This window comes from Eptatretus burgeri, chromosome 9 (genome assembly GCF_056783735.1).
Source record: "Eptatretus burgeri isolate ZD-2024b chromosome 9, Ebu_testis_v1, whole genome shotgun sequence".
Taxonomy (NCBI): Eukaryota; Metazoa; Chordata; class Myxini; order Myxiniformes; family Myxinidae; genus Eptatretus; species Eptatretus burgeri.
The window spans coordinates 82,159,485-82,186,253 of record NC_140969.1 but is presented as its reverse complement, the minus strand read 5'-3'; the positions used below and the strand labels follow the sequence as shown (position 1 = coordinate 82,186,253).

The following is a 26,769-nucleotide window of genomic DNA, read 5'->3' as shown; positions in this document are numbered from 1 at the left end:
TCAGATATTAAAAATTTCAAACAACTATAAAAATGAAGAAACACACATTGATCTTTTGTATTTTAGTGTTGGAAAGAATTCACATTACACATACATCAATAATTTATCAAGATTAATCTCTTCTCAGGTATTCAGAACAGCAAACAAAATATATCCTTGTAAGCAGTCTTAATTCATTTCATACAAAAGAACGATTAGAACAGCATTCAAAATATTGTAGTAATCATAAATCAGCTGTAATTACAATGCCTAAACCTGGTGAAAAGATTTCTTTTGAAGATTATAATAAATCTATCATGCACCCATTTGTGATATACGCTGATTTTGAATGCATCGTAAAAAAAGATAAATACTGCTTCTCCTTATCCAAAAGAATCATATACAAATAAATATCAATAACATATTCCTTGTGGTTTCTGTTATTATATCAAATCATCTGTTGGAGAAATGTATAATAAACTTGAACATTATAGTGGAAAAAAAGCTTCACAAGAGTTTGTCAAACGATTAGAAAAGGATTGTATAAGACTAACTAAATTAATGAAAGAAACAAATGAACTGATGACATTAACCGAATAAGAAAAATTAGAATTCAGAAAGAACAATATCTGTCATATTTGTGAGGAGGAAATTGAGGAGTCTAAAGTTAGGGATCATTGTCATCTTACTGGTAAATATAGAGGTCCCGCTCATTCCTGTTGTAAACTTAATTATAAATTTCCTTCTTTTATTCCAGTCTTTCTTCACAACAGCACCAACTATGATACACATCTATTTATAAATGAACTTTCAAAAACACCAGGGAATATTTCTGCCATAACAAACACAAGTCAAAAGTATATTTCATTTACAAAAATGATATTCACAAAACCTTTAACTCTTATTAGGTTTCTAGATTCTTGCAAGCTTATGGGAACACCACAAGCCGACCTCGCATCAAATCTAAGCTCCACGGGCTCTTTTCCAAATCTTAATTCATTATTTCCAAAAGAGGAAATTCTAACTAAAGAGGAAATTCAGATTAAAGAGAGAATTCAAAGTAAAGAGGAAATTCTAATTAATGAGGAAATTAATGAAGAAATTCTAACTGAATATGAAATTCTAATTATAAAGAAAATTCAAACAATGAATGAAATTCTAACAAAAGAGGAAATTCTGATTAAAGATGAAATTCTGATTAAAGAGGGAATTCTAATGAGAGAGGAAATTCAAACAAGGAATAGAATTCAAAGTAAAGAGAAAATTCTTACAAGTAAGGGAATTTATCCTTATGATTATATGGATTCATTTATGAGATTTAAAGAAACACGACTTCCTTCAAAAGAAAGTTTCTATAATAACCTTTATGAAAAAGAGTAATTGATAAGGAATATAAACACGCACAAAAAATTTGGAAAATATTTAAGATAAAGAACCTTGGAGAATATCATGATTTGTATCTAAAAACATGTTTTATTGTTAGCTGATGTGTTTGAAGCTTTTAGATCACTCTGTCATAATAAAAATTGTTATGGATTAGATCCTGCCCACTATTTCACAGCTGCTGGTTTAGCTTGGAGTGCAATGTTGAAAATGACAAAACAAGATATAGATTTAATCAGTGATGTAGATATGCTTTTGATGATTGAGAAGTCTAAGAGAGGTGGAATATCATAAGTATGTTCAAAAAGATATGCCAAAGCAAATAATAAATATCTTCCAAATTATGATAGTGAAAAAGATAGTAATTATTTGATGTATTTTGATGCTAATAATTTGTATGGATGGGCAATGTCTCAATCTCTGCCTTATGGTAAATTAGAGTGGGTGGAAGAAAAGGATTATGAAAAGGCTTTGATGAATATTGTTATTTCTTCTCAAGAGGAATTAAGCATAAAGACCTTCCTTTTGCATGTGAGAAAGAAACCCCAAAGAAAGAATGGTTAAGTGATTATCATAAAAGTTTTAATATTAAAGGTAAATCAACAGAAAAGTTATTAACAACATTCTATGATAAAGCGGGATATGTTTTGCATCAGAGAAGCTTGAAACAGTTTTTGAGAGAAGGATTGACAGTAGCTAAAATTCATAGAGTTTTAAAATTTAAACAAAGTCCTTGGATGAAAAAGTATATTAAATTCAATACAGATATGAGAACAAATACAAAAGTAAAATTTGAAGGGAATTCTATACATTGATGAATAATGCTGTCTTTGGAAAGACAATGGAGAATGTTAGAAACAGGCAAAACATTAGATTTCCAACATCTTGGAAAGAAGCTTCTAGATTGATAAATAAACCAAGTTTTAAGAGAGAACAGGTTTTTCAGAGAACTTTTCTGCTATTCATATGGAAAAGGAAAGTATTGTAATGGATAAACCAATTTATATTGGAACAGCAGTTCTTGATTTATCAAAGATATTGATGTATGATTATTTGTATAATGGCTTAAAGAAAGAGTATGGTGAAAATGTTTCATTGTTGTATATGGACACTGATAGTTTTATCCGAGCTATAAAAACTGATGATGTTTATAAAGATATGAAGAAAAATATTGGAGTATATGATACAAGTAATTTTCGTAAGAAGAGTGAGTAATTTTCCAAAAAGAATGAAAAGGTTATTGGTAAGTTTAAGAATGAGTTGGGTGGAAAAGTAATGAGTGAGTTTGTTGGATTGAGAGCAAAGGCATATGCTTATAAGTATGGTGATCAGATTGATAAGAGGTTAAAGGGAATAAAGAAATATGTAATAAAGAAATCAATAACTTTTAGAAATTATTATAATTGTTTGATGAATAAGAAAGAAGAATATAGGAAAATGAATACAGTAAGAAGTTATAAACATAAGATATTGTTGTGGTTGAGGAAATTCGCAAACCACCATTCAGGTCCCGTAGGTGAGATATCTCTGTAAGTATATGTGTAGTTAGCCCAAACCCGTTGTTTAGAGGGAATAAATGTCATTCATTCGGGCTGCGACCCTTTAAGATAGCAGTTTTTCTGTTCTATCTTTATTTTGAGCCAACCACGTCTCAACCGCCATCACACAACAACCACCAACCGCAACGCCGCTTCACAACAACAACAACGCCAACAGCCATGACCTTTACCGTCACAACTCGCTCTCGCAATCATTGCATCACCGCTATTCCAAGCGTCACCGTGGCCAGGGACCACCACAATAAACCCTCCACCACCTTCACCTCTCCTCCTTCTGCCGCCATTCCCGCACCGCTTGTGGGCACCGATCCTGGACTCGTACAGGGCGCGCGCCGAGCAGCGGGTGCAAAAAGCGGCCTTTCCGGGGAAGTCGGATCAGGAATGATTCACGCCCACTTCTGTTCCGTCCTATCAGCGAGCGCGGGGCAATTTGGCCCCGCCTCCAGGCGCGTCGGAGTAGAATCGATATATGCAAATTCGAGGATCAGGAATGATTCACGCCCACTTTTCCTCCGTCCAATGGGCGAGCGTGGCTCCGCCCCCGAGCCGATCCTGATCCGAAAATCTGCATATGGTTTCTCCTGCTGACTATAAAGCGCCGAACGCGGGGCGAATTGAGTGAGAGAAGAGTTTCTGTTTCGGGCTCGAGTTGGAGAAGAGTTTCTGTTTCGGGCTCGAGTTGGAGAAGAGTTTCTGTTTCGGGCTCGAGTTGGAGAAGAGTTTCTGTTTCGGGCTCGAGTTGGAGTAAAGAGTTTCTGTTTCGGGCTCAATTTGGGAAGAGTTTCTGTTTCGGGCTCGAGTTGGAGAGAGTTTCTGTTTCGGGCTCGGGCGAGTTGTGGTGGCGGCGGCGAAGTGTGGCAGCAGCAGTCAAGACGGGTCTGGAGGAGAGTCGGTCTGTCGGGGTTCGGAGTCTGTCGGGGAGCTGCAGAGAGGAGAAGCCGGGAACGCGGTCGAGGGTGCAGTGGAGTCGCTCGTCGCGGGACCCAAGCAAGCCAGCTATCCTCTTTCCCCAGAGCATCAACAACCCCCCCCTGTTTCCCCCCCCCGCGCTGAGATAGTGCGAGAAAGGGGGCCCCATTCCCACCCCATTCCAGGCAGTGCCAGCGAGGCCCGCGGAGGAGCGCGGAGTCGGGGCGCCGCCGCCATTTTGCGGCTCATCAGACGAGTAGGCTCGACGCGGTCTCGGCCCCAGGCCCGTCTGCCCCCTTGTAGTTGAGGGTGGCCCCTTTTTCTTTTGCTTTGGAGTATATGTGTTGTCGGCGCCGTCTGTAAAGTAAAACTGTGTAAGTGTTGCCGTGTGCTCGCGTAGTCGGTAGTAGATCTGCATTGTGTTTCTTTCGTTGCATTTGCTTTTGGTGCATAATTGTTGTGTTTCTTTTACATTTGCTTTTGGTGCATAATTGTTGTAATTGTATATGTGTGCTTTCCGTTTGCCGCGGAATAAATGTGCCTCATGTTGAACTGTTTTTTCCGTTTCGCTTCGTCTTTTCTTTAATTGAATCTCCATCTTACTTCACGTAAAGGGTTGGTAGTGGGCTAAATACGCCCGACAATTAATCGGAACCGCCGAGGTTGACGATAACACCGCTCGGTTATCCCGATAGTACGGAACGGGTCACTTAAAGTGGCCCGTGTCCGAAGTCGACCTGCGGCGAGGTGCGATCGCCCGGTCTACCATCCGTCTTGGTACTTAGGTAGGTCGAATTTGGCGAACAACCCTATCCCACGCGGGGGGCCGATTGGCACGATCGTGGTGAGGCCGAAAGGCCCACCCGTGACTAGTTCCCAGTGTTAGTCCGAGAGGGTCACGACGGAATTGTCCGTCCGGTGGGCGACGTGTTGCGATTCGAGTTACGTGGCCGCTCGCACGCCGGCGGGCGCGAATTCGCAACAATATATAGTGAAGAAGTAAATAAAAAGGCATTAGGAGCCTTTGATGATAAGAGATTTATTTTAGATCATGGAATAGATTGTGTTCCACATGGATATTGTATGATAGAGTGTATAGAATAGATTGTGTTTTAACGATGGGAAGATGGGTTAGGGTTTTTAAGGGCTACCGCCCTGTTTTTTCACAATATATAAATGGTCAAACCAAGTATTAATCAAACTAAAGAGTGGAGAAAATCTCAGTCTCGGTATATAAATGGAAAACACATAATGAATGTGAAAAATATCAAATAAGTCTTATTGAAAAAATGACTAAAACAAAGGTAAATAAGACAAATAAGCGAATCAATTTAAAAACTAGTAAGCTTGAGGATGTAAAGAAAAAAAAATATCCTTGAATGCACTGAAAACTTTGATGGTTATCAATTGAACAATGAAAAAACAATTTACTATAATCTCAAAATGATATGTGGCTCAGGAGGTGGTCAAACAAGAGCATGAAGAGAAGTTTATCATTAAGTAATGGCACAAAAGGGATATCTTAAAAAATATAAAGATTCAAATGTTTTATTTTTAAATATTTTAGATGGGGATTATTGTGCAAAGAAAATGAAACTATTGAAGGAATTTGAGAATGAACAAATCTTTTTGGTTCAATGAGTGAGCTAAACAATATGCATTGGTTATTATTTGAAAAAGAGTGTCCCTTGGCTTACATGTTTCAGATATTTCTTTAGAATCACCTTTAACAAATCACATTACTACTTGCATTGGTTATTTGAAGAGTGCCCCAAGGTTAAAAGGGGAGACAAATAAATATACCTTGGGATAAAAAGGGGGTTTATTTTTTCGGGAAAAAAATATGAATCGCTGAAAATCCCCCATTCACTTACATGGGGAAAAGTGAGCCAGAATCAGTATATTCACCCAACTAACACAACAACAAAAAACAACAAAAACAACAATACAACAACGAAAACAAAAACACAACAAAAACACAACACCAAAACAACAAAAACAACAACACAACAAAACAACAACACAAAACAACAAAAACACCACCAAAACAACAACACAACACAACAAAAACACCCCCAACACAACAACACAACAAAAAACAACAACAACACAACACCAAAACAACACAACAAAACAAGAAAAACAACACAACTAAAACAACACAACACAACAAAAAACAACACAACAACAAAAACAAAACAAGAAAAACAACACAACTAAAACAACACAACACAACAAAAAACAACACAACAACAAAAACAAAACAACAAAACAACACCAAAAATATACCATCAGAGATGGGGAATCCCCCGCCATTGAAAAATAATTTAAATCAGATCAGCGTTTTTCCATTTATTACAAAAAACATTTTTTCAAGATGGCCGCCACAGTCGGCCATCTTGGATCCGGCCACACCCAAAATCAATAGGGTTCTTCTTTTTCAGGTGGTAGATGTGTGACCCAAATTTCAAATCGATATGGCAAACAGTTTATGAGTTGTCGCACTCACAGCTATAAATGTTGACGCCCAGCCAGCCGGACGGACAGCCGAACGGACGACCCGGGTGACAACAATATCCCCCTTCCGCCATGCGGCGGGGGATAAAAACAACAAAACAAGAACAAAACAACACAACACAACAACACAACACCAACACAAACAAAACAACAACAAAACAACACAACAAAAACAACACAACACAACAATACAACAACAAAACAACACAACAAAAACAACACAACACAACAATACAACAACAAAACAACACCAGCACAACAACAAAAACAACACAACAAAACAACACAACAAAAAACACCAAAACACAACACAACAAAAAAACAAAAAAACACCAACACAACAACACCAAAACAACACAACACAGCAAAACAATAAAGAACACAAAACAACAAACAACACACAAAAAACACAACAAAACAACAACAAAAATATACCATGAGAGATGGGGAATCTCCACCATTGAAAAATAATTGAAATCAGATAAGCATTTTTCCATTTCTTACAAAAAACTTTTTTCCAAGATGGCCGCCCCAGTCGGCCATCTTGGATCCGGCCACGCCCAGAATCAATAGGGTTCTTCCTTTTCAGGTGGTACATGTGTGACCCAAATTTCAAATCGATATGGCGAACAGTTTATGAGTTATCGCACTCACAGCTATAAATGTTGACGCCCAGCTAGGCGGACGGACGGACAGCCGGACGGACGACCCGGGTGACAACAATCTCCCCCTTCCGCCCCGCAGTGGGGATAAAAACAAGAAAAACAACACAACAAAAAAAACAACCCAACAAAAACACAAAACAAAAAACAACACAACAACAAAAACACAAACCAACAACAAAAACAACACCACAACACAACAACACAAAACAACAAAACACAAAGAAGAAGAAGAATTATTCTGCACCCCCCCCCCCATGTATAGAAATTAATTGGTCAATGTATTATGAAGCAATTAACATTTAATTTGGTAAAATAGCACTAGGAACAAAACTATAAACCACATTTTTCTCACTTTAACGTACATTAAGTTCCAGACCCCTTTGCTTCGTGTATGGAATCAAGATCAAGGTATTCCTGTATTGTTGCTATGGTTATTGCCGTCATCAATTTGATTTATGAAACACGAGCAGGGGCTACCCGGCGCTTCTTGGAGGGGTGAAGGGGGTGGGTGGGGAGATACCAGGCGCTGTCCAGGTGAGTTAGCTTTTCCCGGCGGTGGTTTCAAGACGAGTTGAACATGGAAAAGCTGTGGAGTTATTAGCCTCATGGTGGTCACCTTTTGCCTGTAGTAGCACTGCTTAACCCCACATCTCAATATAGACTTTATAGTGGCCTCAAAACGGACATCAAGGCAAGCATATGGTTGCTTAAAACCTTATCCAGATACTGAAGTATCTACACCCAAAATTCTGGGCCTCCAGGTGCTACGGTTTGGCCATGAAAAAAAAACAATAACATGTAGACGCACAAACACACAAGCGCACAAACAAACATTTGAAAATATTCATAAAATATCGTATGTTCAATTTTGTGGAAACAGCTACTTAACAGGATGTACCACGCTCAAATTTTCAAAAAGCCTCTTCAAAATTAATGGTCCAGACTTGAAGAGTTTCTGAATTTAAAATGTAAACCTGTTAATTCGTTAGTCGATACAGTCGAACCGCTGTAAACCTGTTAATGTCTTCAACTAACCCTGCATTTTGCCGTCTGTCCCTCTCAGGTCCTTTGGTAATTGTCTTGGCAATTGCATCCTTGACAAAGACTACCTGAAACATGTAATCAAGATGCCCAGGCAGGTCGGTCAGCTTATACATGATTAAATTATATACAGATAAAAATATACAGCATTAAAAAAACTCTGATCTAGTAGGATTCTGACATACCCTTGCACCACCTGGTCAGGATTGGAGTCAATTGTTAGCCCAACTCCCTACGAACATTAGTCTAACCCAGCAATACATAATTATTTCCACATGGCAAATCAGTCATTTCTGACATACATTTTGAATGTCTTGCTTCCCCATAAATGATGACTGGTGTCAATAGAAAGTTGTGAAAATACAAGTGTTGCACACTGCGCTTTCTTGGTAATGGTCCATGAGTCTCCTCACCTCTCACAGATGGTCACCATTTTCCACCCTTCTCTGATGGCCTGCAGCCTTCAACATACAGCAAAGCTGAAATGAGACGGAGCAATTCGACACTTCATGCCCTCGAAGCCCGTGGAAGTTTCCACAAAACAGAGAAGTGGAGAGCACAAGCAAGAGATGGTGACAATCAAGACAGAACCTCAGAGAGCATCAGCTTTGGATGTGCAGACCAGTCACAACTCAGCATTTCTTGCAGTAAAAGGTGTGGAGCGTGTTAGGAATGTGGACCGCTGTGTTTGGGTTGCGATATTTGTTACCACAGTGTATTGTGTGGGAGAGGAACATGCTCAATACGAGTGTAGATGTATGCGGAAATGGCAAATTGCTTGATGCAGGAATGGAAAGTGGAACGATCGATCTCCAGGAGCACGAGCAGCTTTGGAACGGCGCCGGCAGAGGCAGCGCCAGCTACAGAGGCAGTTCCGAGAGCAAATGGCACAGGACAAACTGAATCCTTTTCATGATATCAAACACCAGGGTAGGGACAGTGATTAACTTTTTGGTTTGTCTAACAGCCAGGTGATAGGTCACATGCTGGATGTTAGAAAAATTTGCCAACTTATATTGAAAACAATTGTCCTGTGATGCTTTCGTCAAATAATTGCCTTCAAAGTGGGATCATAAACCTACCAAACCAATTAATTAGGGTTTTTATTTCTTTTACAAAGTACTTGTAAATACATTTGAAACCAACACTACTGTTCCTCCCTTATCTGCCCAGCTTCCAGCCCGAGTCCATTGGAATTGCTTCAGGCTGAAGCGGCGCTTGCGGTTGGTGAGAGCGTAATGCAACGACTCGGTCAAACAACCATCACGCGCCAAAACACTATCCATCCGATCGGCTTGGCAGCTCCACAACCGCGCACCACTCTGCCTCCTGTTATTAGCCAGCAAACCGCTTGCCATAGTCTCGGTAAAAACTGATAGTTCTCGACATACGCAATGACGTCGAGTCTCATGGATTACCTGTGAACCTCGTTATTAGGTATGGATATCAGGTGATGGCCCCATTGGCCCATATTTATACATTTGACTCATTTAAACATTCAGTAATTGCATTAATCAGGTGTCTGGATTCAAACCATTGTCCTGGCTGCTTCAAATTGTGTTTCCAAGCTTTTGCCTTCATTTTACGATGTGTTAAAATGCATTACCAACAAGCCAGCCGATGTCCTTGTCAGAGTCCTGCTTCTGCAGGCTGTTTTGAATTCCAGTGTGGAGTGACAACAATCTTAGAGAACTACAAAGGATTTGCTTCTGTTTATGAATGTGTGCCGGGACTCTCTCGCTCTTTGAAGCGTGAGAAAGAAGCTGTTTACTGCTAATTCTCCCCGAGGGCCGTAGGGAGGGGGGGGGGGAAGCCCACTTGCACCTTTGTTTCTTGCTTTGCCTTGCCTTTCTCCGCCTAGGAATAGGTTTTATATATGAAAGTTTTGGAGTGTAACCTTTAGTGTGGTACTGGGTCTGACTGCTGTGGTTGGTCCCTGCGCCACCTCCGCTTGCAAGTGCTATGCTGCTTCAATAAACCGTATATTCGAGAACCCTCAGTTGACTCACCTCAATTCTTGGCCAGGATTGGTGAGGGTCTTCATCACACTCGTGTTTTTACCCCTCAGCCCGAATTGGCTAAGGGGTATTGCGTCATAGGCGTTGTCCAGGCGTCCGGGCATCTGTCAACTTTTGGTTTCCGTCAATTTCGAGGAGAACGCCTTGTCCGATTAAATCCATTTTTGCAGTGTGTGTTGGGGCTGGGTAGAGGAAGGTTCCTTTCGTATAATCAGTGCGATGCGATATCCAATATGGCGGCAAGGGCAGCCATCTTGAATTTGGTTTCCGGACAATAACTTGAGAACGGCTTGACAGATTGATTTTATTTTCGTGGGGGTATAATGGGGGTGGTTCGAGGAAGGTTCCTTTCGATATACAGCACAATCCGATATCCAATATGGTGGCTAGCGCAGACATCTTGAATTTGGCGGGCGTCTGGGCGTCTGTCAACTTTCGGTTTCCGTCAATTTCGAGAACGCCTTGTGCGATTAAATCCATTTTTGCAGGGTATGTTGGGGTTGAGTAGAGGAAGGTTCCTTTCGAAAATGGGAGCGCTGCGATTTTCAATGTGGCCACCATGGCAGCCATCTTGAAATTGGTTTCCGTCGATTTCGAGGAGAACGCCGTGTCCGATTAAATCCATTTTTGCAGGGTATGTTGGGGTTTAGTAGAGGAAGGTTCCCTTCAAAAATGGGCACGCTGCGATTTTCAATGTGGCCTCCATGGCAGCCATCTTGAAATTGGTTTCCGTCGATTTTGAGGAGAACGCCTTGTCCGATTAAATCCATTTTTGCAGTGTGTGTTTGGGCTGGGTAGAGGAAGGTTCCTTTCGATAATCAGTGTGATGCGATATCCAATATGGCGGCTAGGGCAGCCATCTTGAATTTGGTTTCCGAACAATGGCTTGACAGATTGATGTTCTTTTCATGGGGGTATAATGGGGGTGGTTAGAGGAAAGTTCCTTTCAATATACAGCACAATCCGATATCTTATGGCGGCTAGGGCAGCCATCTTGAATTTGGTTTCCAGACAATAACTTGAGAACGGCCTGACTTATTCATTTCATTTTTGTGTGATACAATGGGGGTGTTTAGAGGAAGGTTCCTTTCGATATACAGCACAATCCGATATCTTATGGCGGCTAGAGCAGCCATCTTGAATTTGGTTTCCAGACAATAACTTGAGAACGGCCTGACTTATTCATTTCATTTTTGTGTGATACAATGGGGGTGTTTAGAGGAAGGTTCCTTTCGATATTCAGCGCAATCCGATATCCAATGTGGCGGCTAGAGCAGCCATCTTGAATTTGGTTTCCAGAAAATAACTTGAACGGCTTCACACATTGATTTTATTCTGGCAAGGTATAATGGGGTTGAGTAGAGGAAGGTTCATTTCCAAAATGGGCATGCTGCGATTTTCACTGTGGCCGCCACGGCAGCCATCCTGAAATTGGTTTCCGTCAATTTTGAGGATAACGCCTTGTCCGATTAAATCCATTTTTGCTGGGTGTGTTGGGGTTGAGTAGAGGAAGGGTCCTTTCGAAAATGGGCGTGCTGCGATTTTCAATATGGCCACCATCTTGAAATTGGTTTGCGTCAAGGGGCTGAGGGGTTACGCCCACTTTGCGGAGCTATTATATATTTTTTGCTTTGGAGATGTCACAAGTGTGAAATGGATTCTTACCGATTTCTCCAATCTGATTTTGCAAATATAAATAAAAACCTCATTATCTCCTCAACATCAGAGAAATGAGGGACTAAACATCACACTGTTATATAAAGATGACCGGCAGGATAGCCTAACCTGTCTGTCCTGGATTTGAATCTTGACCCAGCTATCAACTCTCATCCTGATGTTTCACACGTGCTGTCCTCGGACGTTTGTTAAACCGGGTGTCCCATCTGCCGGCATTAGTGTACGTTAAACATCCTATGGTGTGACCTGCATGAAATAGGCCAGCTATCTCTGGCACTCTGAACAAATTACCACCACCTCAAATCAAATGTCAGGCCTGGCCAGCTAGTTCTTGAAAGACTTGGTCAAAAAGCATTTCAGAAACTTGTATAAAAACTTGATAAAAGTTTTCATCCAAAATTAAACTTTTGTTCCCTTCTTTGGTTAACCAAATGTAGTGGCAATGTTATCCCCTGACATTTCTGGTTATTATTATTTCCATTGCTTGCTGTGCTTATTTAAAAATAAAAAAGTCAATTATTCAACGACAGCAATTCACCATAAAATGAAATGCTAACACCTCCCCACAAGCAGCTCTCGTGACTGAAAGAATCCGATTTCTTTGTTGATAAGGAAGTTGCACCAATCGCATTTCTTTAAAAGGAATCAATTCAAACAAATACAAATGAAATTCTGTGCTGTTATCGAACGTAATTTTCAATAATCAGGTCGAATAACTAAAAATGAGGGATGACCAACAGTTACAGCATCATGTCATCATGAAACTCATACCAGGTATTGGTCAGGATGAGAGGTAGGAATTGAGGGCCGAGGAATACACTCCGTAGTCATAATCACGTACCGCTACAAACTCGATACTCTGTTACACAAAGGGATAGTCAAGTGTTGGCCCATGCTGCTCGGGAGAGTATCCGTCGTTAAAAAATAGTGCATTACAAGTAGCTTGTTCAAGAAGTCCAAAACAAATTAAAATTATTTGATGGAGGATCATTTAATGCACAGCTTTGCAATGCAACACCCTGGAACAAATATGCTCAACACTACAACCGCTCTACACGACGTGCAACGGTAGAGGTGTGCTATTAAAATAAACTCACTTTCATGGAGAATCACATGAAACTATGATCCATCCTAATGAAATGACTAAAAACGTGCTCGTTTTACCCAACACAGTACATTGTGCAGTACCAGTAGACTAACAATGTGGCTTTGTTATGCAATTACTTCAGTAATCACAAATGCTGAACGAAACCATTCTGTTGATCAGTTTCACTTGCTCATCCGTACAGCGCGCGCGCACACGCACGCACGCACGCACGCACACACGCACGCACGCACGCACACACGCACACACACACACAACACGTCACTGTCACGTGTCATTTGTCAGCACACGAACCAAAAGGTTCCTCTCACATCAAAGGACTCAATCGGCCATAAACAATCACTTCAACAATGTGAAGACTTTTCTGCTCCCATTTTGTGGACATAGTCCTTCACTTTTGGAAGCTTTGCAAATAAGTCATGTCTCAAACGACTTTTACATGATACACAGTTAATACATTTGTTCACAAATGGGATCGGGTGAGTCCTTCAGAAGACGGTTGTTGTGAAAAGTCTTGCGACTGGAGGATATGATGTCAGATGCAGAGCTACCTGAAAGGACTGGCCACTTCAAGCATACCGAGACTCAAACCCATAGCACAAGCAGTAACTTGGCTGCATTTACAAGGACAAGAGAACGATATTTGAAATGTTTTTCAGTGGGTTAGAGCTCAAATCTGAAATCCAAATAAATCTTAAGTATGGTTAGCAACCAATCTTTCCCAGGAAACAGATAGCATCAGTGGTCCAGAATGCGAAGGTTTCCAGACACGATCTTGTTCTCCAACACAGCTCCCATGGGGATATCGATCCGCTCTCCATGGTTGGCAATAATGATCACGGTTCCCTAAGGTTACAGAGGAGGAAGGGTGGCATTGATCCTTGGAGTGAGCTTGAGCTAATCATCACATCATAAGGTTAAGGATCCAAAATTCACACCAAGGGATTAAACTTCCTCAAAACAGGCAATCACTTACAAAGCCTGTTTGATACAATCAACAAAGTCTCTCTTTGGGACAATAAATAATAGAAAAAGGTTCCTTGAACAATCCTTCCTCAAGAATTGCCATTTGATATTGCCATTACCAAACCCTCACAGCTGAGAGCCCATTTACAGGTTATAAGTTCCTGAGAGCTTGTAGTATGAGTATTATCACTCATATGTGAAATTGTGGGTTTTCTTCCTGGATTGCCAAGTTTCAAAACAAGCTATGCACAAGTTGATGAGCCTTGGAGGCAAATTATCTGTAAAACAGGTGTAAGTTTTAAAGTTTATCCACAAGTGACTTTCTGCAAGAACTTCAATAAGACTTCACCCGTCTTGTGTTCCTATGTGGACACTAGGCTCATGATGATGCTGGGATCATGGGTTCAAATCCCATATACTGCGTTGATCTGTCCTTTGTGTTAATAATGTCTGTCGAACATGTAATATGTGTACAAGCTTCCCATAGGGCTCCTTCCCTATTAGCATCTATCTGAATATGATGTATACAAAATGGAAGAAATTTTCCCTCTCCCCCCATCCACAACCATATTAATTTCCTTTACCTTCCCATTTCTCAGTTTGCCATCCTCCTCAACCCTTTATATGTACACACAATATGAAGGTGCCCCTTTGGGCTGACAGGATGGCCAAGAGGTACACACACTCGCCTTTAGGTACAGCTGTCTAGCCAGGTACAGCTGTCTAACCAGGGTTTGAATCCTGACCCAGCTATAAAGTACCATCCTGGAGTTTCACAGGCAGGGTGATTCATCAATGTGTGTGCTGTCCTCGGATGGATTTTAAAAGGGTGCCTTGTCTGCTGGCATTAGTTGGTGGATGTTAAAGATCCCACCGTGTCTTTCACACAGAGTAAGCGAGCTATCACCAGTACCCTGAACAAATTACAAATTCCTGCCCTAAACCAAGTCGAATGTCAGGCCTGGTCAGCTAGTTAGTGAAAGACTTCGGCCAAGCTACCCCTGCCCAACTCCACAAGAATGTGGGAATGATTATGGTCGTTAAAGAAGATGATGAAGGTGCCACTTTGGAACAGATATACAAAAGATTCTCCATCCAACCTGAGTAGGGTGAATATACTGATTCTGGCTCACTTTTCCCCATGTAAATGAATGGGGGATTTTCAGCGATTCATATTTTTTTCCCGAAGAAATAAACCCCCTTTTTATCCCAAGGTATATTTATTTGCCTCCCCTTTTAACCTGGGGACACTTTTTTTTCAAATAACCCATGCAATAAGATAAAGATTTGTTCAAGTAGCAATGTGATTTGTTAAAGGTGATTCTAAAGAAATATCTGAAACGTCGAAGCCTCGGGACACTCTTTTTCAAATAACCGATGCATATTGTTTAGCTCACTCATTGAACCTATAAATATTTGTTCATTCTCAAATTCCTTCAATAGTTTAATTTTCTTTGCACAATAATCCCCATCTAAAATATTGAAAAACAAAACATTTGAATCTTTATATTTTTTAAGATACCCCTTTTGTGCCATTACGAAATGATAAACTTCTCTCAATGCTCTTGTTTGACCACCTCCTGAGCCACAGGTTATTTTTTGTTAAGCCCCGCCCACTTTTCATAAGCCCCGCCCACTTTCAAATGGAATTTAAAAAAACCCTGCCCACTTTTCTTTAAGCCCCGCCCACTTTCCACGAGGTATTCCATAAGCCACGCCCACTTTCCTCTAAGCCCCCCGCCCACTTTTCTGTGGATTTTTATAAGCCCCGCCCACTTTTCTTTAAGCCCCGCCCACTTTTGCTAAGCCCCGCCCACTTTTCATGAGGTATTTTTATAAGCCACGCCCACTTTCCTAAGCCCCACCTACTTTTGCTAAGCCCCACCGACTTACATCATTTCTAGTTCATCTCTGACTCACAAAGAAACCAAGAAAATTCCAGCATGTTATGGTTTTGAAAAATTGCCCAAAGAAGGCCTGCGTGGGCTTGCCCAGGGAATTTCCAAAGGAAACCACACCCACCAGTCTTTCCCTATAAAAGCCTCAAGCCCAGGCTCCATTTTAAACATTTTTTTTGCTGGTGATGGTGTGCTGTGTGCTTGCCTGGAACTCTCCGACTTGTATGGAACTAAACCTTCAAGTTGATGAACTGGATTCAAACCTCTTATCTGTTGAGGTAAGATTTTTATTTTCCTATTTTCAAACTTTAATTGAAGCATACTCATTTAATAATTAAATCACTTGATTAATACATTATTATTTTCTCTCACAGGAAATTGTATCTGAAATACGAAATGAAAAGACTGCTTTTGCTACAACTTGGGGCGAAATTGTTGGCTTGGTTGAAGACCTTATGAGCGACCAAGACCCACAGAACGAGTTCGTCCTTGATGATCCAACCAAAGAGTTATACCTTGGAGACCAGCAAAGTCCTGAAAAAGAGTTTTGCAACAATAGTACTCATTGTGAGTTATCAAGACAATACCCCCTGAACAAGTTATACCTTGATGAGCCAGAATACAAGTTTTACCTTGGAGACTTACAATTTTCAGACATTTTGAAAAATGGAGTTTTCCTTGATGATCCACAGTTATACTATGTGAGATCTATCACTGAAACCCATAAAAATTGGAAAAAATGGAGTTTTCCTTGATGATCCGCAGTTATACTATGTGAGATCTATCACTGAAACCCATAAAAATTGGAAAAATGGAGATTTCCTTGATGATCCACAGTTATACTATGTGAGATCTATCACTGAAATCCATAAAAATTGGAAAAATGGAGATTTCCTTGATGATCCACAGTTATACTATGTGAGATCTATCACCGAAACCCATCAAAATTTGAAAAATGGAGATTTCCTTGATGATCAACAGTTATACTATGTGAGATCTATCACTGAAACCCATAAAAATTGGAAAAATGGAGTTTTCCTTGATGATCCACAGTTATACTATGTGAGATCTATCACTGAAACCCACTATATTTCTGGAAATTGTGATTCTACCTTGGAGTCTTGGATAGATGGTTATATTTTTGGAGACTTGAAATGTGGGTTCTGGCTTGATAACTCACAATGTGATACATATCTTGGAAACTCAACAGGAATGTGGTTATACCTTGGAGACTTGGAAAGTTGGGTTTATTTTGGAGACTTGAAATGCTACCACTCTTTGGGATCTAAACCTATCAAGAAAGTTCTTACTCCCTCTTTCTACGTCATCAAACCTGAAAGCCTTAAAAGACAGAATTGGAAGAAGAGAAAAAAAACATAAAAAATATATATTGTTCGTTCTGGTGAGAAAGTGCAGGCTTACTCCCCCTTTCTACGTCATCAAACCTGAAAGCCTTAAAAGACAGAATTGGAAGAAGAGAAAAAAAAAAAAAAGTTAAAAAAAAAAAAAATATATATATATATATAGGTGGAAATTTCATTTTGAAAAAGACATTGTGTTGGGCGAGGATTGAGTTGGGGTTGAGATTTTGAATGTGAGGGTTGGGGTTGAGATTTTGAATGTGAGGGTTGGGACACACACACACACACACACACACACACACACACACACACACACACACACACACACACACACACACACACACACACACACACACACACACACACACACACACACACACACACACACACACACACACTTAAGCCTTGACTATTCAGTTGAGGATTCTGTGTTTGGGGTTCACAGATCTAAGAACGTCCACCCCTTGACACACATTATATACTGTTATACACCTCGGACTTGGCCCTCGAGTGTCCACAATGGTGTATAGTAGGAGGGAGTGAAGCGCCAACCTATTGCTCCCATTGCACACATTATATACTGTTATACACCTCGGACTTGGCCCTCGAGTGTCCACAACGGTGTATAGTAGGAGGGAGTGAAGCGACAACCCATTGCGCACGCACGCACGCACGCACGCACGCGCACGCGCACACAAACACACAAACACACACACACACACACACACACACACACACACACACACACACACACACACACACACACACACACACACACACACACACACACACACACACACACACACACACACACACACACACACTTAAGCCTTGACTATTCAGTTGAGGATTTCTAAGAACGTCCCCCTTGACACACATTATATACTGTTATACACCTCGGACTTGGCCCTCTAGTGTCCACAAAGGTGTATAGTAGGAGGGAGTGAAGGGACAACCCATTGCTCCCATGGGTATTATCTGCTTAGTTTTGTCTTTTGTAATTCCTGTGAATAAAATGAACCTAAAATCTCTTCCCCTTCCAAATCATATATCTTATAAGTCCAAGGAACCGTATCTATTACATCAACAATTTTAAAAAGTTCATTCGTCCATCGTTTAGTATAACCCTTTTCAAAATGAGATTTCCACCTATATATTCTTACGATATCACCAACTTTGAACTTAGGTTTTCTGACATTAATCTCTTTTTCATATTTTAATTTTGTAAATGTTTCTGATGGTTTCATATTTGTTGACGTGTGAATCGTGTCATTATACTTATCCACAATATCCTGAATAAAAGATGACCAATGTTGTGAACCGAGTTGTGTGAATTTTTTATATAGTCTCTCTTTTAAGGTACGATTAAAACGTTCAACAACTGCCTGTATAATGCCTGTATATATATATATATATATATATATATATATATATATATATATATATATATATATATATATATATATATATATATATATATATATATATATATAACAAAGGTACTGTATAATGTAATACTGTTATTTTTTCGAAAATTCATAAATGTCTTGTTATAAAACTCTCTACCCTCATCAGTCCACAATTTTTTAGGTTTTCTCTTACTTTTATTAAATATTTGTTGAAAGGCGAACATAAGAGTATTACCTGTTTTGTTTTTTTAAAGGGACAACCCATGCGTATCTACTCCTCAAATCAATAACGGTTAAAGCATACTTGTACCGCTTATCATTATTGAGTTCAATCAAATCAGCAGACGAGATATAATCAACTTCCTTGGAATAAACTTTCCTTCAACGAAACTTTGTGAATATTGGTTTATGTAATTCATCAGCTAATTGCTCTTCAGTCTTAATGACATCATTAGAGCCTATAAGTTTTTTGAATTTCCAAGTCCAAGTTTCAATTTAGCACTGATAATCTTCTTCACAATGAAACGATCAACTTTTTCTCTCAAGGTTGGATTTTGTATCAGAGACAAATTATACAACATTTCTCTATCGGCTTCATGCTTTTCTTCCAAAGTTGTGGTATTCCCATAATCAATATCGTGTCTCATGCACACTTCATCAACTCTATTGATGGGTTCACTCCATGATTTAGGATTGTCTGCCTCATCTAATCTTTTATCCAAGTTTGTGCCTGGACCACAGAAAGAATACCCTGGAAGATGTAATTCTCCTGGTATTCCAGTAGTTGTAAATTTACTTCCTGATAAAAACTTTTGTATATCTCCTCCTAGTTTGTGTTTGGAGATAAATTGATTTTTTTTTGAACCACACACCGAACATATACCTTTTTGTATAACCCTGTTATTTTTACTTTTAATACATGAAATATTTTTAGTATTAGTTTTCTTTTTACATTTGAGACAATAACTCATTTATTTATGAGAAAAATTCCAGCAGAGTGCAAAAACCTTTTTAGTTTCCAACATGCACATTTGAATCTTAATTTTTAAAACATAAAGAATCCTTAGAAATGCCTTCACTCTCTCCTCCATTTATTTAAGAAAAAAAATTAAAAACTTGAATTAAAATGAATATCTTGTCGATGACAATAGTCTTGTAGAAAATATTTCAAATAGACTTGTCAATTCTTTGTTTTCCTCCTCGGTGGGTTGAGTTATTTTCTGTAATACCCCCAATCTTTTTTTAATCTCATCGGTTTTCATATTTTCATATTTATTTAGTCTCGCTCTTTCCTCCCTCTCCTCCTTCTCTCTCTTCTCTCTTTCCTCTCTTTCCTCCCTCTCCTTCTCTCTCTTCTCCCTCTCCTCCTTCTCTCTTCTCCCTCTCCTCCTTCTCTCTTCTTCCCTCTCTTCTGCAACTCCTTCCTCATCCCTTATTATCCTTGAATCGCTTACACCCCATAGAATATCATACATATATTCATCAGGATTTCTTGTTATTCCTGTATCCAAAATAATTTTTTTTACAACAGGAAACCAATAAAATTTCTTTTGAATTTCTAAAAGAGCCTTACCTTTTCTTAACTGTATAATTTTTTCATTATTTAACATTCGAATTAAATCTAAAGTTGTCGGTTTCTCAACATCAGCATAATGCCAATCTTTTATTGAAAATACCTCATTCTTATGTTGAAGAACATATTTATTAAAATACTGAATACCCTTTTCTTGAAGGTATGCTTGGACACAGAAATGATAATTTTCTTGAAGCCTTCTTGCTGTCATTTATGTATTAGAAATATATGTTAGAATAATATTATGGCACGAAACACCTCCGCATCTTCTCATAGTTAAATCATTTTGTATTTCCTTACTTATTATATATAATCCTGTTTTTTTTCTGTTTTCATGATATAAACAAGGGCAAAACCATTATTATATTTACCCTTATTAAATTCTTTTATTTGTTGTTTCCTAATCGTGGCCCCACAAAACTCATTCTCGATACCAAGTGGATAATATTCTTCCTTACGAGACTGATTTAATTGTTCCAGGTCTTCGAGGTCAATTTTAAATGACCAATTATACCCTAAATCATTCATATCATACCCCCATTGTTCTATTCTCATACAAACGATACGCCCTTCTTTATAAAAATTTATTTTAATTCGAACTGTGAATTCTGTATGACCTGGAGATAATATCAACACTTTTGTATCTTTGGAATACACGGCCGTTTTATTTAAGGATATATATTGTGATAAATCGCTTAATATAATCTCACCAAGTCATTCGCGTCAGTCGGGCTTGGATAATTTTTTAATTTAGAAGCATTTTTCATGTTAATATTTTTGGTTATATTATATTTGTGTCGTTCAGCCTGTGCCTTTGTGTAATAATTTGATAAATCAATATTCAATTCTTGGGATACACCACAGATAGAACCATCTTTACCAACATAAGTCATTTATATTAGATTAAAAATAATATCATAAAATTTTTTATTTTTGTTGAGTTGAAATAACACATATAGACATAATTGACCACAACACTTGGAATTTAATTCTTGGACTTGCAATGTTTGAGAAACACCATTCTGTAAGAATTTTATGACTTCAACAGGTGGTGGAAGACCAAAACTATCAAAATAATATTTGTCTTGACTATTAAAAATACAAACCCAATGAGAACCGTTCCCATTATTATCTTCGAAGTTCATAATAATATTCTTTGTATGTTTCGGCACATTTGTTAATTCATCTCTCATACAAATAACCACATTATGAATTTTTAATTTCTTACAATATTTGACAAGTTGTAAATTTGATGTTGTATTCTTTCCAAATTCTTTAAACCACTCATCAATGCTCATTTATTTATTAGAAAGATATAATCCATTACCTCTTTTCGTTAATTTTACACCTGCTTGTGCTATAGAAGAAAGCATATCTCCAACTAACAATCTCGCTTTATCAGGCAGACCTTCAAGTTTTTCAGCAAAATCTACAATTACACCACTTCCACTAATTTGTTTCTCCAACTCTTTGTTATGTCTTTCCAATTCTTTTTGAGCCTGGAGTTGAGCCTTCCTTTCGTTGGCAGTTTTCACCGCTGTTGAAATACCACCCGTCAATGCTCCAACCGCACTTAAACCAGCAAATAAAGGAATTAGAAATGGGAGAAATCCTCCACTAGTCTCTCTTATTGAATATTTTTTCAACATTGGTTTTGTCATTTTAATTTTAAGTGAGCCAGTGTCATTCAAGATTTTAACCTGTTCTCTTGTGAGCAAAACATCAATTCTTACTGCTCCTTTTCTCTGAATTGTATTAACGTTAATCGTACAAGGCTTTTGATTTTGAACACAAGATGATAGTTTATGAAGATTGATTTGATTAACATATACCCCAGTTGGTACTTTGCCACTCATTTATTTAACAAAAAATTATGTGAGACGAATCATCACACCATTATCTGTATTAATCTGCAATTCTGTTTCTTCCAAAAGCAAACAATATGTAACAACTTCTTCACTCTCTCCTCTTTCAATGTATAGGGAAGTATCCACTCGATTAGACTTTATAGTTTCCTTTTGAGCGCTCAGGTCAAACGCATAGATTGTATACAACCTTTTAAATGCTGTCATATCCAAAATAGGTTATTTATTTCCATTACTTTCACACACCTTTTGGTAAGACTTGTATGCTTCGGCAAAATCATTTTTTTCCCAATTAATTTCCAATCTATCTCGTGGATAAAATGTTCCATCTAGAGAAACGTGAAGTTGTTTCACCTTAGCATTATCACTCAATGCTTATTCTTATCAGTCGCAGTATCACCATCTGGCTTTTTAAAAATGATCCACAGATATCGTGGCTTTCCTTCCAGAACACCCAAATTCCACGTGTAAGTGGTTTGGTTGAGTTTTACGTGTTGACATCTTCTTTTGAGGTATGATACACTGAGTGGTTTCTTTGAGTTAAGTCTTCTATTCAACATCTCTTCTGTTTTAAGATTAGGAGTATATTCACTGATATACCAACTCATTTCCTCAATTACAAATTTATTCTGATCACCAAAAGCACTACCAACACCAAAAAGCAATCTATTTTCATTATCATTCCTTTGTAGTTGAAATCTAATTTTAAGACCATACAGAACTTTATCATGATCACAAAATCCAAATATACCTTTAAGAGGAACTGCCACAGTAAAACTATTTACTGCTTTTGTATCATCATTATACGCTCCTTTCCTTTGAGTATATCCAGGGTCTGTGTCTGTTCCCGTTGACATATCAGGAATAAAACCTTCGACAGACCCCTTTCCCATTCTATCACTGAATGTATATCGTGTAAATTTCATCATTTCAGATACAGCAGAGACATAATCAACCGCTTCAACTTCTTGTGTTCCAATATACAAACGCACACTATCAAACATTTTCCAGAAGAAATCATTTACAAGTGTAGCGTTTGTGTTATTCCCAGCCTTAGTGAATTTAAATTTACACAACAAGAAACTTTCGGATAGATTCAAATAGGTTTGTTGATTATTTATTTCCAAACTTTTGAACCATTCGTATTCCAGTCTGTTCCAGTTATTGCATTTACCTTGAAGTAATCTTTTTTAGTGGAGTTTGAGATAATAATAGTATCATCCAAATCATAGATACTATCATTTGCTTCCATACTTGTATTTATTTAGGAAAAAAGATGTTAAAACTTTTGAAACCCTGATCCAAGTATTCAAATTATTTTCTGTCGTTCTTGGGGGGACAACTGAGTTTTGCCTTTCTTAATTTCTTTTATTACTTGTAATTTATGAGATTCCTTCTGGGCATCTTTTATGCTCTTTACAGCACCTGCTACATTTCCCACAGCAGAAGCAGTTGAACCAATTAGATCTTTATGTTTAAGAATAGTTGAACCAATACCCATTAGAGTATCAATTATACCATCTCCTCTAAATTGATGTCCAACACCCCTTTGTCTCTTAGGTTTATAGTATCCTCTCCCAAGATACATACCTTCACCCTTGTCGTATGGGGAAAGGAACATCCCATCCCCTGTAATTATTTTATATTTTCCCAACTCGTGTTTCCTCACAATAACCATCGTATTTATTTATTGGAAAAACTTCATGTAGGTGAATTCTGATGGATATAACTTCTCCATTAAAAGAAATCATACGATTATCTTGGTCGGTTATCCTAAAATTTACTCTGTGTATGGTTTTTTCTGACACAGGGAGATAAACCAAATTTTTGGGTTCCATATTGAATTTATAACCAATTGGGGTTGAGTATGCGCTGAATGAAAATATTGTATTTGTTTTTATTCCATCATTATAAGCACCATCAATCAAATCACAGTGAATTAACACTGAATTTATTCCTGAGGATATTTGAATGACATTATCACTGTAAAACGTCCCATTAGTTTCAATCTTTTTTGAGGAGAAACCCAACAACTCTCTAAATGAATTAGCAATTGTGAAATCAACCTTGTAGTTATTTTTTAACTTTAATCGTTGATTTTGAAGTTTGTTTTTGAATGTCTATAACAATATTTTTTGGTTCATCACCCTGTTCTTTCATAAGACGAGCAATTTCGGAAGATATTTGAGAAATCTCATATGCTCCGGGTGAGACTGTTATCATTTTGTATCCACTTCCCGGATTATAACTAAACTTGTCATTTTTATCAGTTCTATTAAATAAGGTATTATAAGTTTCCATGGACAATAAAGATGCCTCATATTGTTTTGTTGGGTCAAGTTGTAGTGGGTATGGGAATGAAGATGTGTGGTCGCTTGTTGTGAAATTAAAACTCAGGATTGTGCTTCTCATCTTATTTAATATGAGATAAAATGTCTTTAAATTGAGATTTATTAATTATTTTCATGTTCATCAACTGGTCTAAAATGGCTGATGCTTCATTAAAACAATTGTTATTTCCAGCCTTCTTACTGCCTAACAACAATAACAGTCTATTCACTAATTGCGATGGGTCATTTGGAAGAAAACCAATACCTGAACCAAGGATACTTAAAGCCTGAATAATGTGTTTCTCCTTCTCATTTTTCCTACTTTTACTAGAAATACTAACCCTATAATTTAGAATGTTCAGCAGATCAATATATACTCTATCATCATTATTTTTCATATCCAATGGTTTATCAATATACTTTGATTCATCCCTCACAGTTGAACCTTGTCTTCCATCTTTTGCGAGAAGAAACATTAATCTCGGAGTTAGTTTAACAGGTGGTTGAGCAGAACCCAAGAACCTTAATTCATCATTAAATATCAATACCTTTTCTTGAACAAGATGAAATATTGCTGGTTGTTCTGTTGGAATGAGTCCTGCTTTGGTTTTTGAATCCGCTGAATATTCATTATTGTGAAGAGCATTCACAATATAATCAGGGGGTCGATTAATCTCTTTCAGTTGTTGAAATAAACCTTCATCTTCATATTCTAATTCTCCTAAATGCTCTAATTCTTCCTCCGTCATTTGATCAAAATCTTTTAACATTTGAAGTTTTTTAGGAGTATATTCTACTGTGGGAACTGTGGAAACATCTTTTATTTTTTCTTGGGAAGTTTTTAAAAGTGGTTTAAAAAATTTCTCTTGTTTTCTTTCAAATGCTTCTTCGCCCGTTAGTTTCTCTCTGCGTTTCTTCTTTATGTCTTCCTGTTGTTTTACAACTTTTGAAACCAACTCTTGATGTTCCTTAAATCTTCTTGCTCTTTCTTTTGCATCCATTTATTTTTTGGAAAATATCATTCAATGAATTGTAAAGATCAACAGGGAAATTTTCCTTTTCTTCATCATTCAAGTAGATGTGTTCAAATAAATCCTTTTCTTTAAATATTTCATCAAATTCTTTATTAACATTAATGCGAGTTGCAATTTCTTCTTCACAAATACTTGCATCTCTGCTTTTCATACGTTTGCGTTGAGTTTCTTCATCAACATCAAAACCGAATGATAAAATCTTTACTCCGCTCAGATGTTTAATAATTTGTCTCGTTCCTTCTGGATTAGTTTCTAATATCCCAAGACCACCAGATTTTATTTTCCTTAACTCACTCTTACAATGTGAATATTTTGTTGTACCAAGAGAAACCTCCTCAAATATTTGACCTTCATTCCTCAATCGCATATGTTCCTCCACTGAAATATAGTGATAATCTTCACCTTTTACTTCTCCAGGTCTTATTGCTCTAGTTGTTGTTGATACAATGCGTATCACGGGGTGTTTTTAAAGTAAATTTACAATATTCTCATTTGTACTTCACAAGAACCTTGATTTATGAAAGTTTTTTTTCTAGAAGCAGATTTACCCACAAGATTTACAATAATAGTTGTCATTTATATATGTAATTGTTTATAAAACAAAAAATATATCCCTTAATATCTCATCTTGTTTCACAACAATATATTTATATTTTTCAGTTGTGTGCTTCATGTAATCCTCAAATTTCTTTTTACTACATAATGTAAAACAATTATCTCTCCAAAAATTATTGATATCTATTGAATTTAACTTGAATATAATAAAAGTATTAGCATTGTTTCTGATGGAACGACGAGGAAGTTGAAAGTACGATTGACTAAGATAAATACAATTACAAGAAGAATGTCTCCCTCTTGTGTAGTAGCTGCCCATTACCATTTGGTTTCTCTCAACACAATCATCAAAGAAAAGGAGGTTCTTTTTTGATTTATCCAAATCTTGGGGAGACGGTATATCATCCGTATTATCACTAAGAATACAAGTTATCGGATTTTATTTCTTTTTACATCTCTGTGTATCACAAAATAGTTGAATTATATCTTCAATGTTATCATCATTTAGGTTTTTTTGAAGTTTAAATAAACCGATTATATCTTCTTTTTGAAGACCAGCATTAAAACCTTGTGAGAGTAGTTGATACTCTGGTTGAAAACTCGACTTTGTGAAAATTATTAAATTATCATAATCTAAAAAGTTGGGAGTGAGGAGCATCTTTAAAAGTAAGCAGGTTTTTCCACATCCACTTGAACCAACTATGAGACATCTTAATGAATTTGGGAGATTTTTATGGTTGTTAAATTTTATCTTATTTTCCCAAATGGGTAAAAAATCATTCATTTATATATTTGGAAAACAGGTTATTTAATTTATTATTGGCTTTTTTAGAAACTCTATATTTTATCCTAAGTTCAGGTTTAATTTCAAGTTAATCCATTATTTTATTTATGCAATATCTTGTGTTGATATTTCCCTGAAAAT

General features: G+C 37.7%; 2 protein-coding genes across 4 annotated transcripts in view; one reads left to right on the top strand and one right to left on the bottom strand.

Annotated features, from left to right (window-relative positions):
* The window catches only part of RAD52 (RAD52 DNA repair protein), a 37,595-nt gene extending 27,549 nt beyond the window's left edge, over positions 1-10,046 (top strand). The window contains exons 6-9 of the mRNA XM_085895779.1: positions 8,076-8,151; positions 8,514-8,707; positions 8,841-8,983; positions 9,227-10,046. Coding sequence (XP_085751905.1) covers positions 8,076-8,151; positions 8,514-8,707; positions 8,841-8,983; positions 9,227-9,429 — 616 coding nt within the window. The 3' untranslated portion in view covers positions 9,430-10,046. The remainder of the gene's footprint in view (positions 1-8,075; positions 8,152-8,513; positions 8,708-8,840; positions 8,984-9,226) is intronic.
* Positions 10,047-12,720: 2,674 nt separating this feature from the next.
* UGP2 (UDP-glucose pyrophosphorylase 2) overlaps positions 12,721-26,769 on the bottom strand; it is a 100,600-nt gene continuing 86,551 nt past the window's right edge. For all 3 annotated transcript variants that reach the window (XM_085895775.1, XM_085895778.1, XM_085895777.1), the window contains exon 10: positions 12,721-13,699. In XM_085895775.1, the coding sequence (XP_085751901.1) occupies positions 13,592-13,699 (108 nt within the window). In that variant the 3' untranslated portion in view covers positions 12,721-13,591. The remainder of the gene's footprint in view (positions 13,700-26,769) is intronic.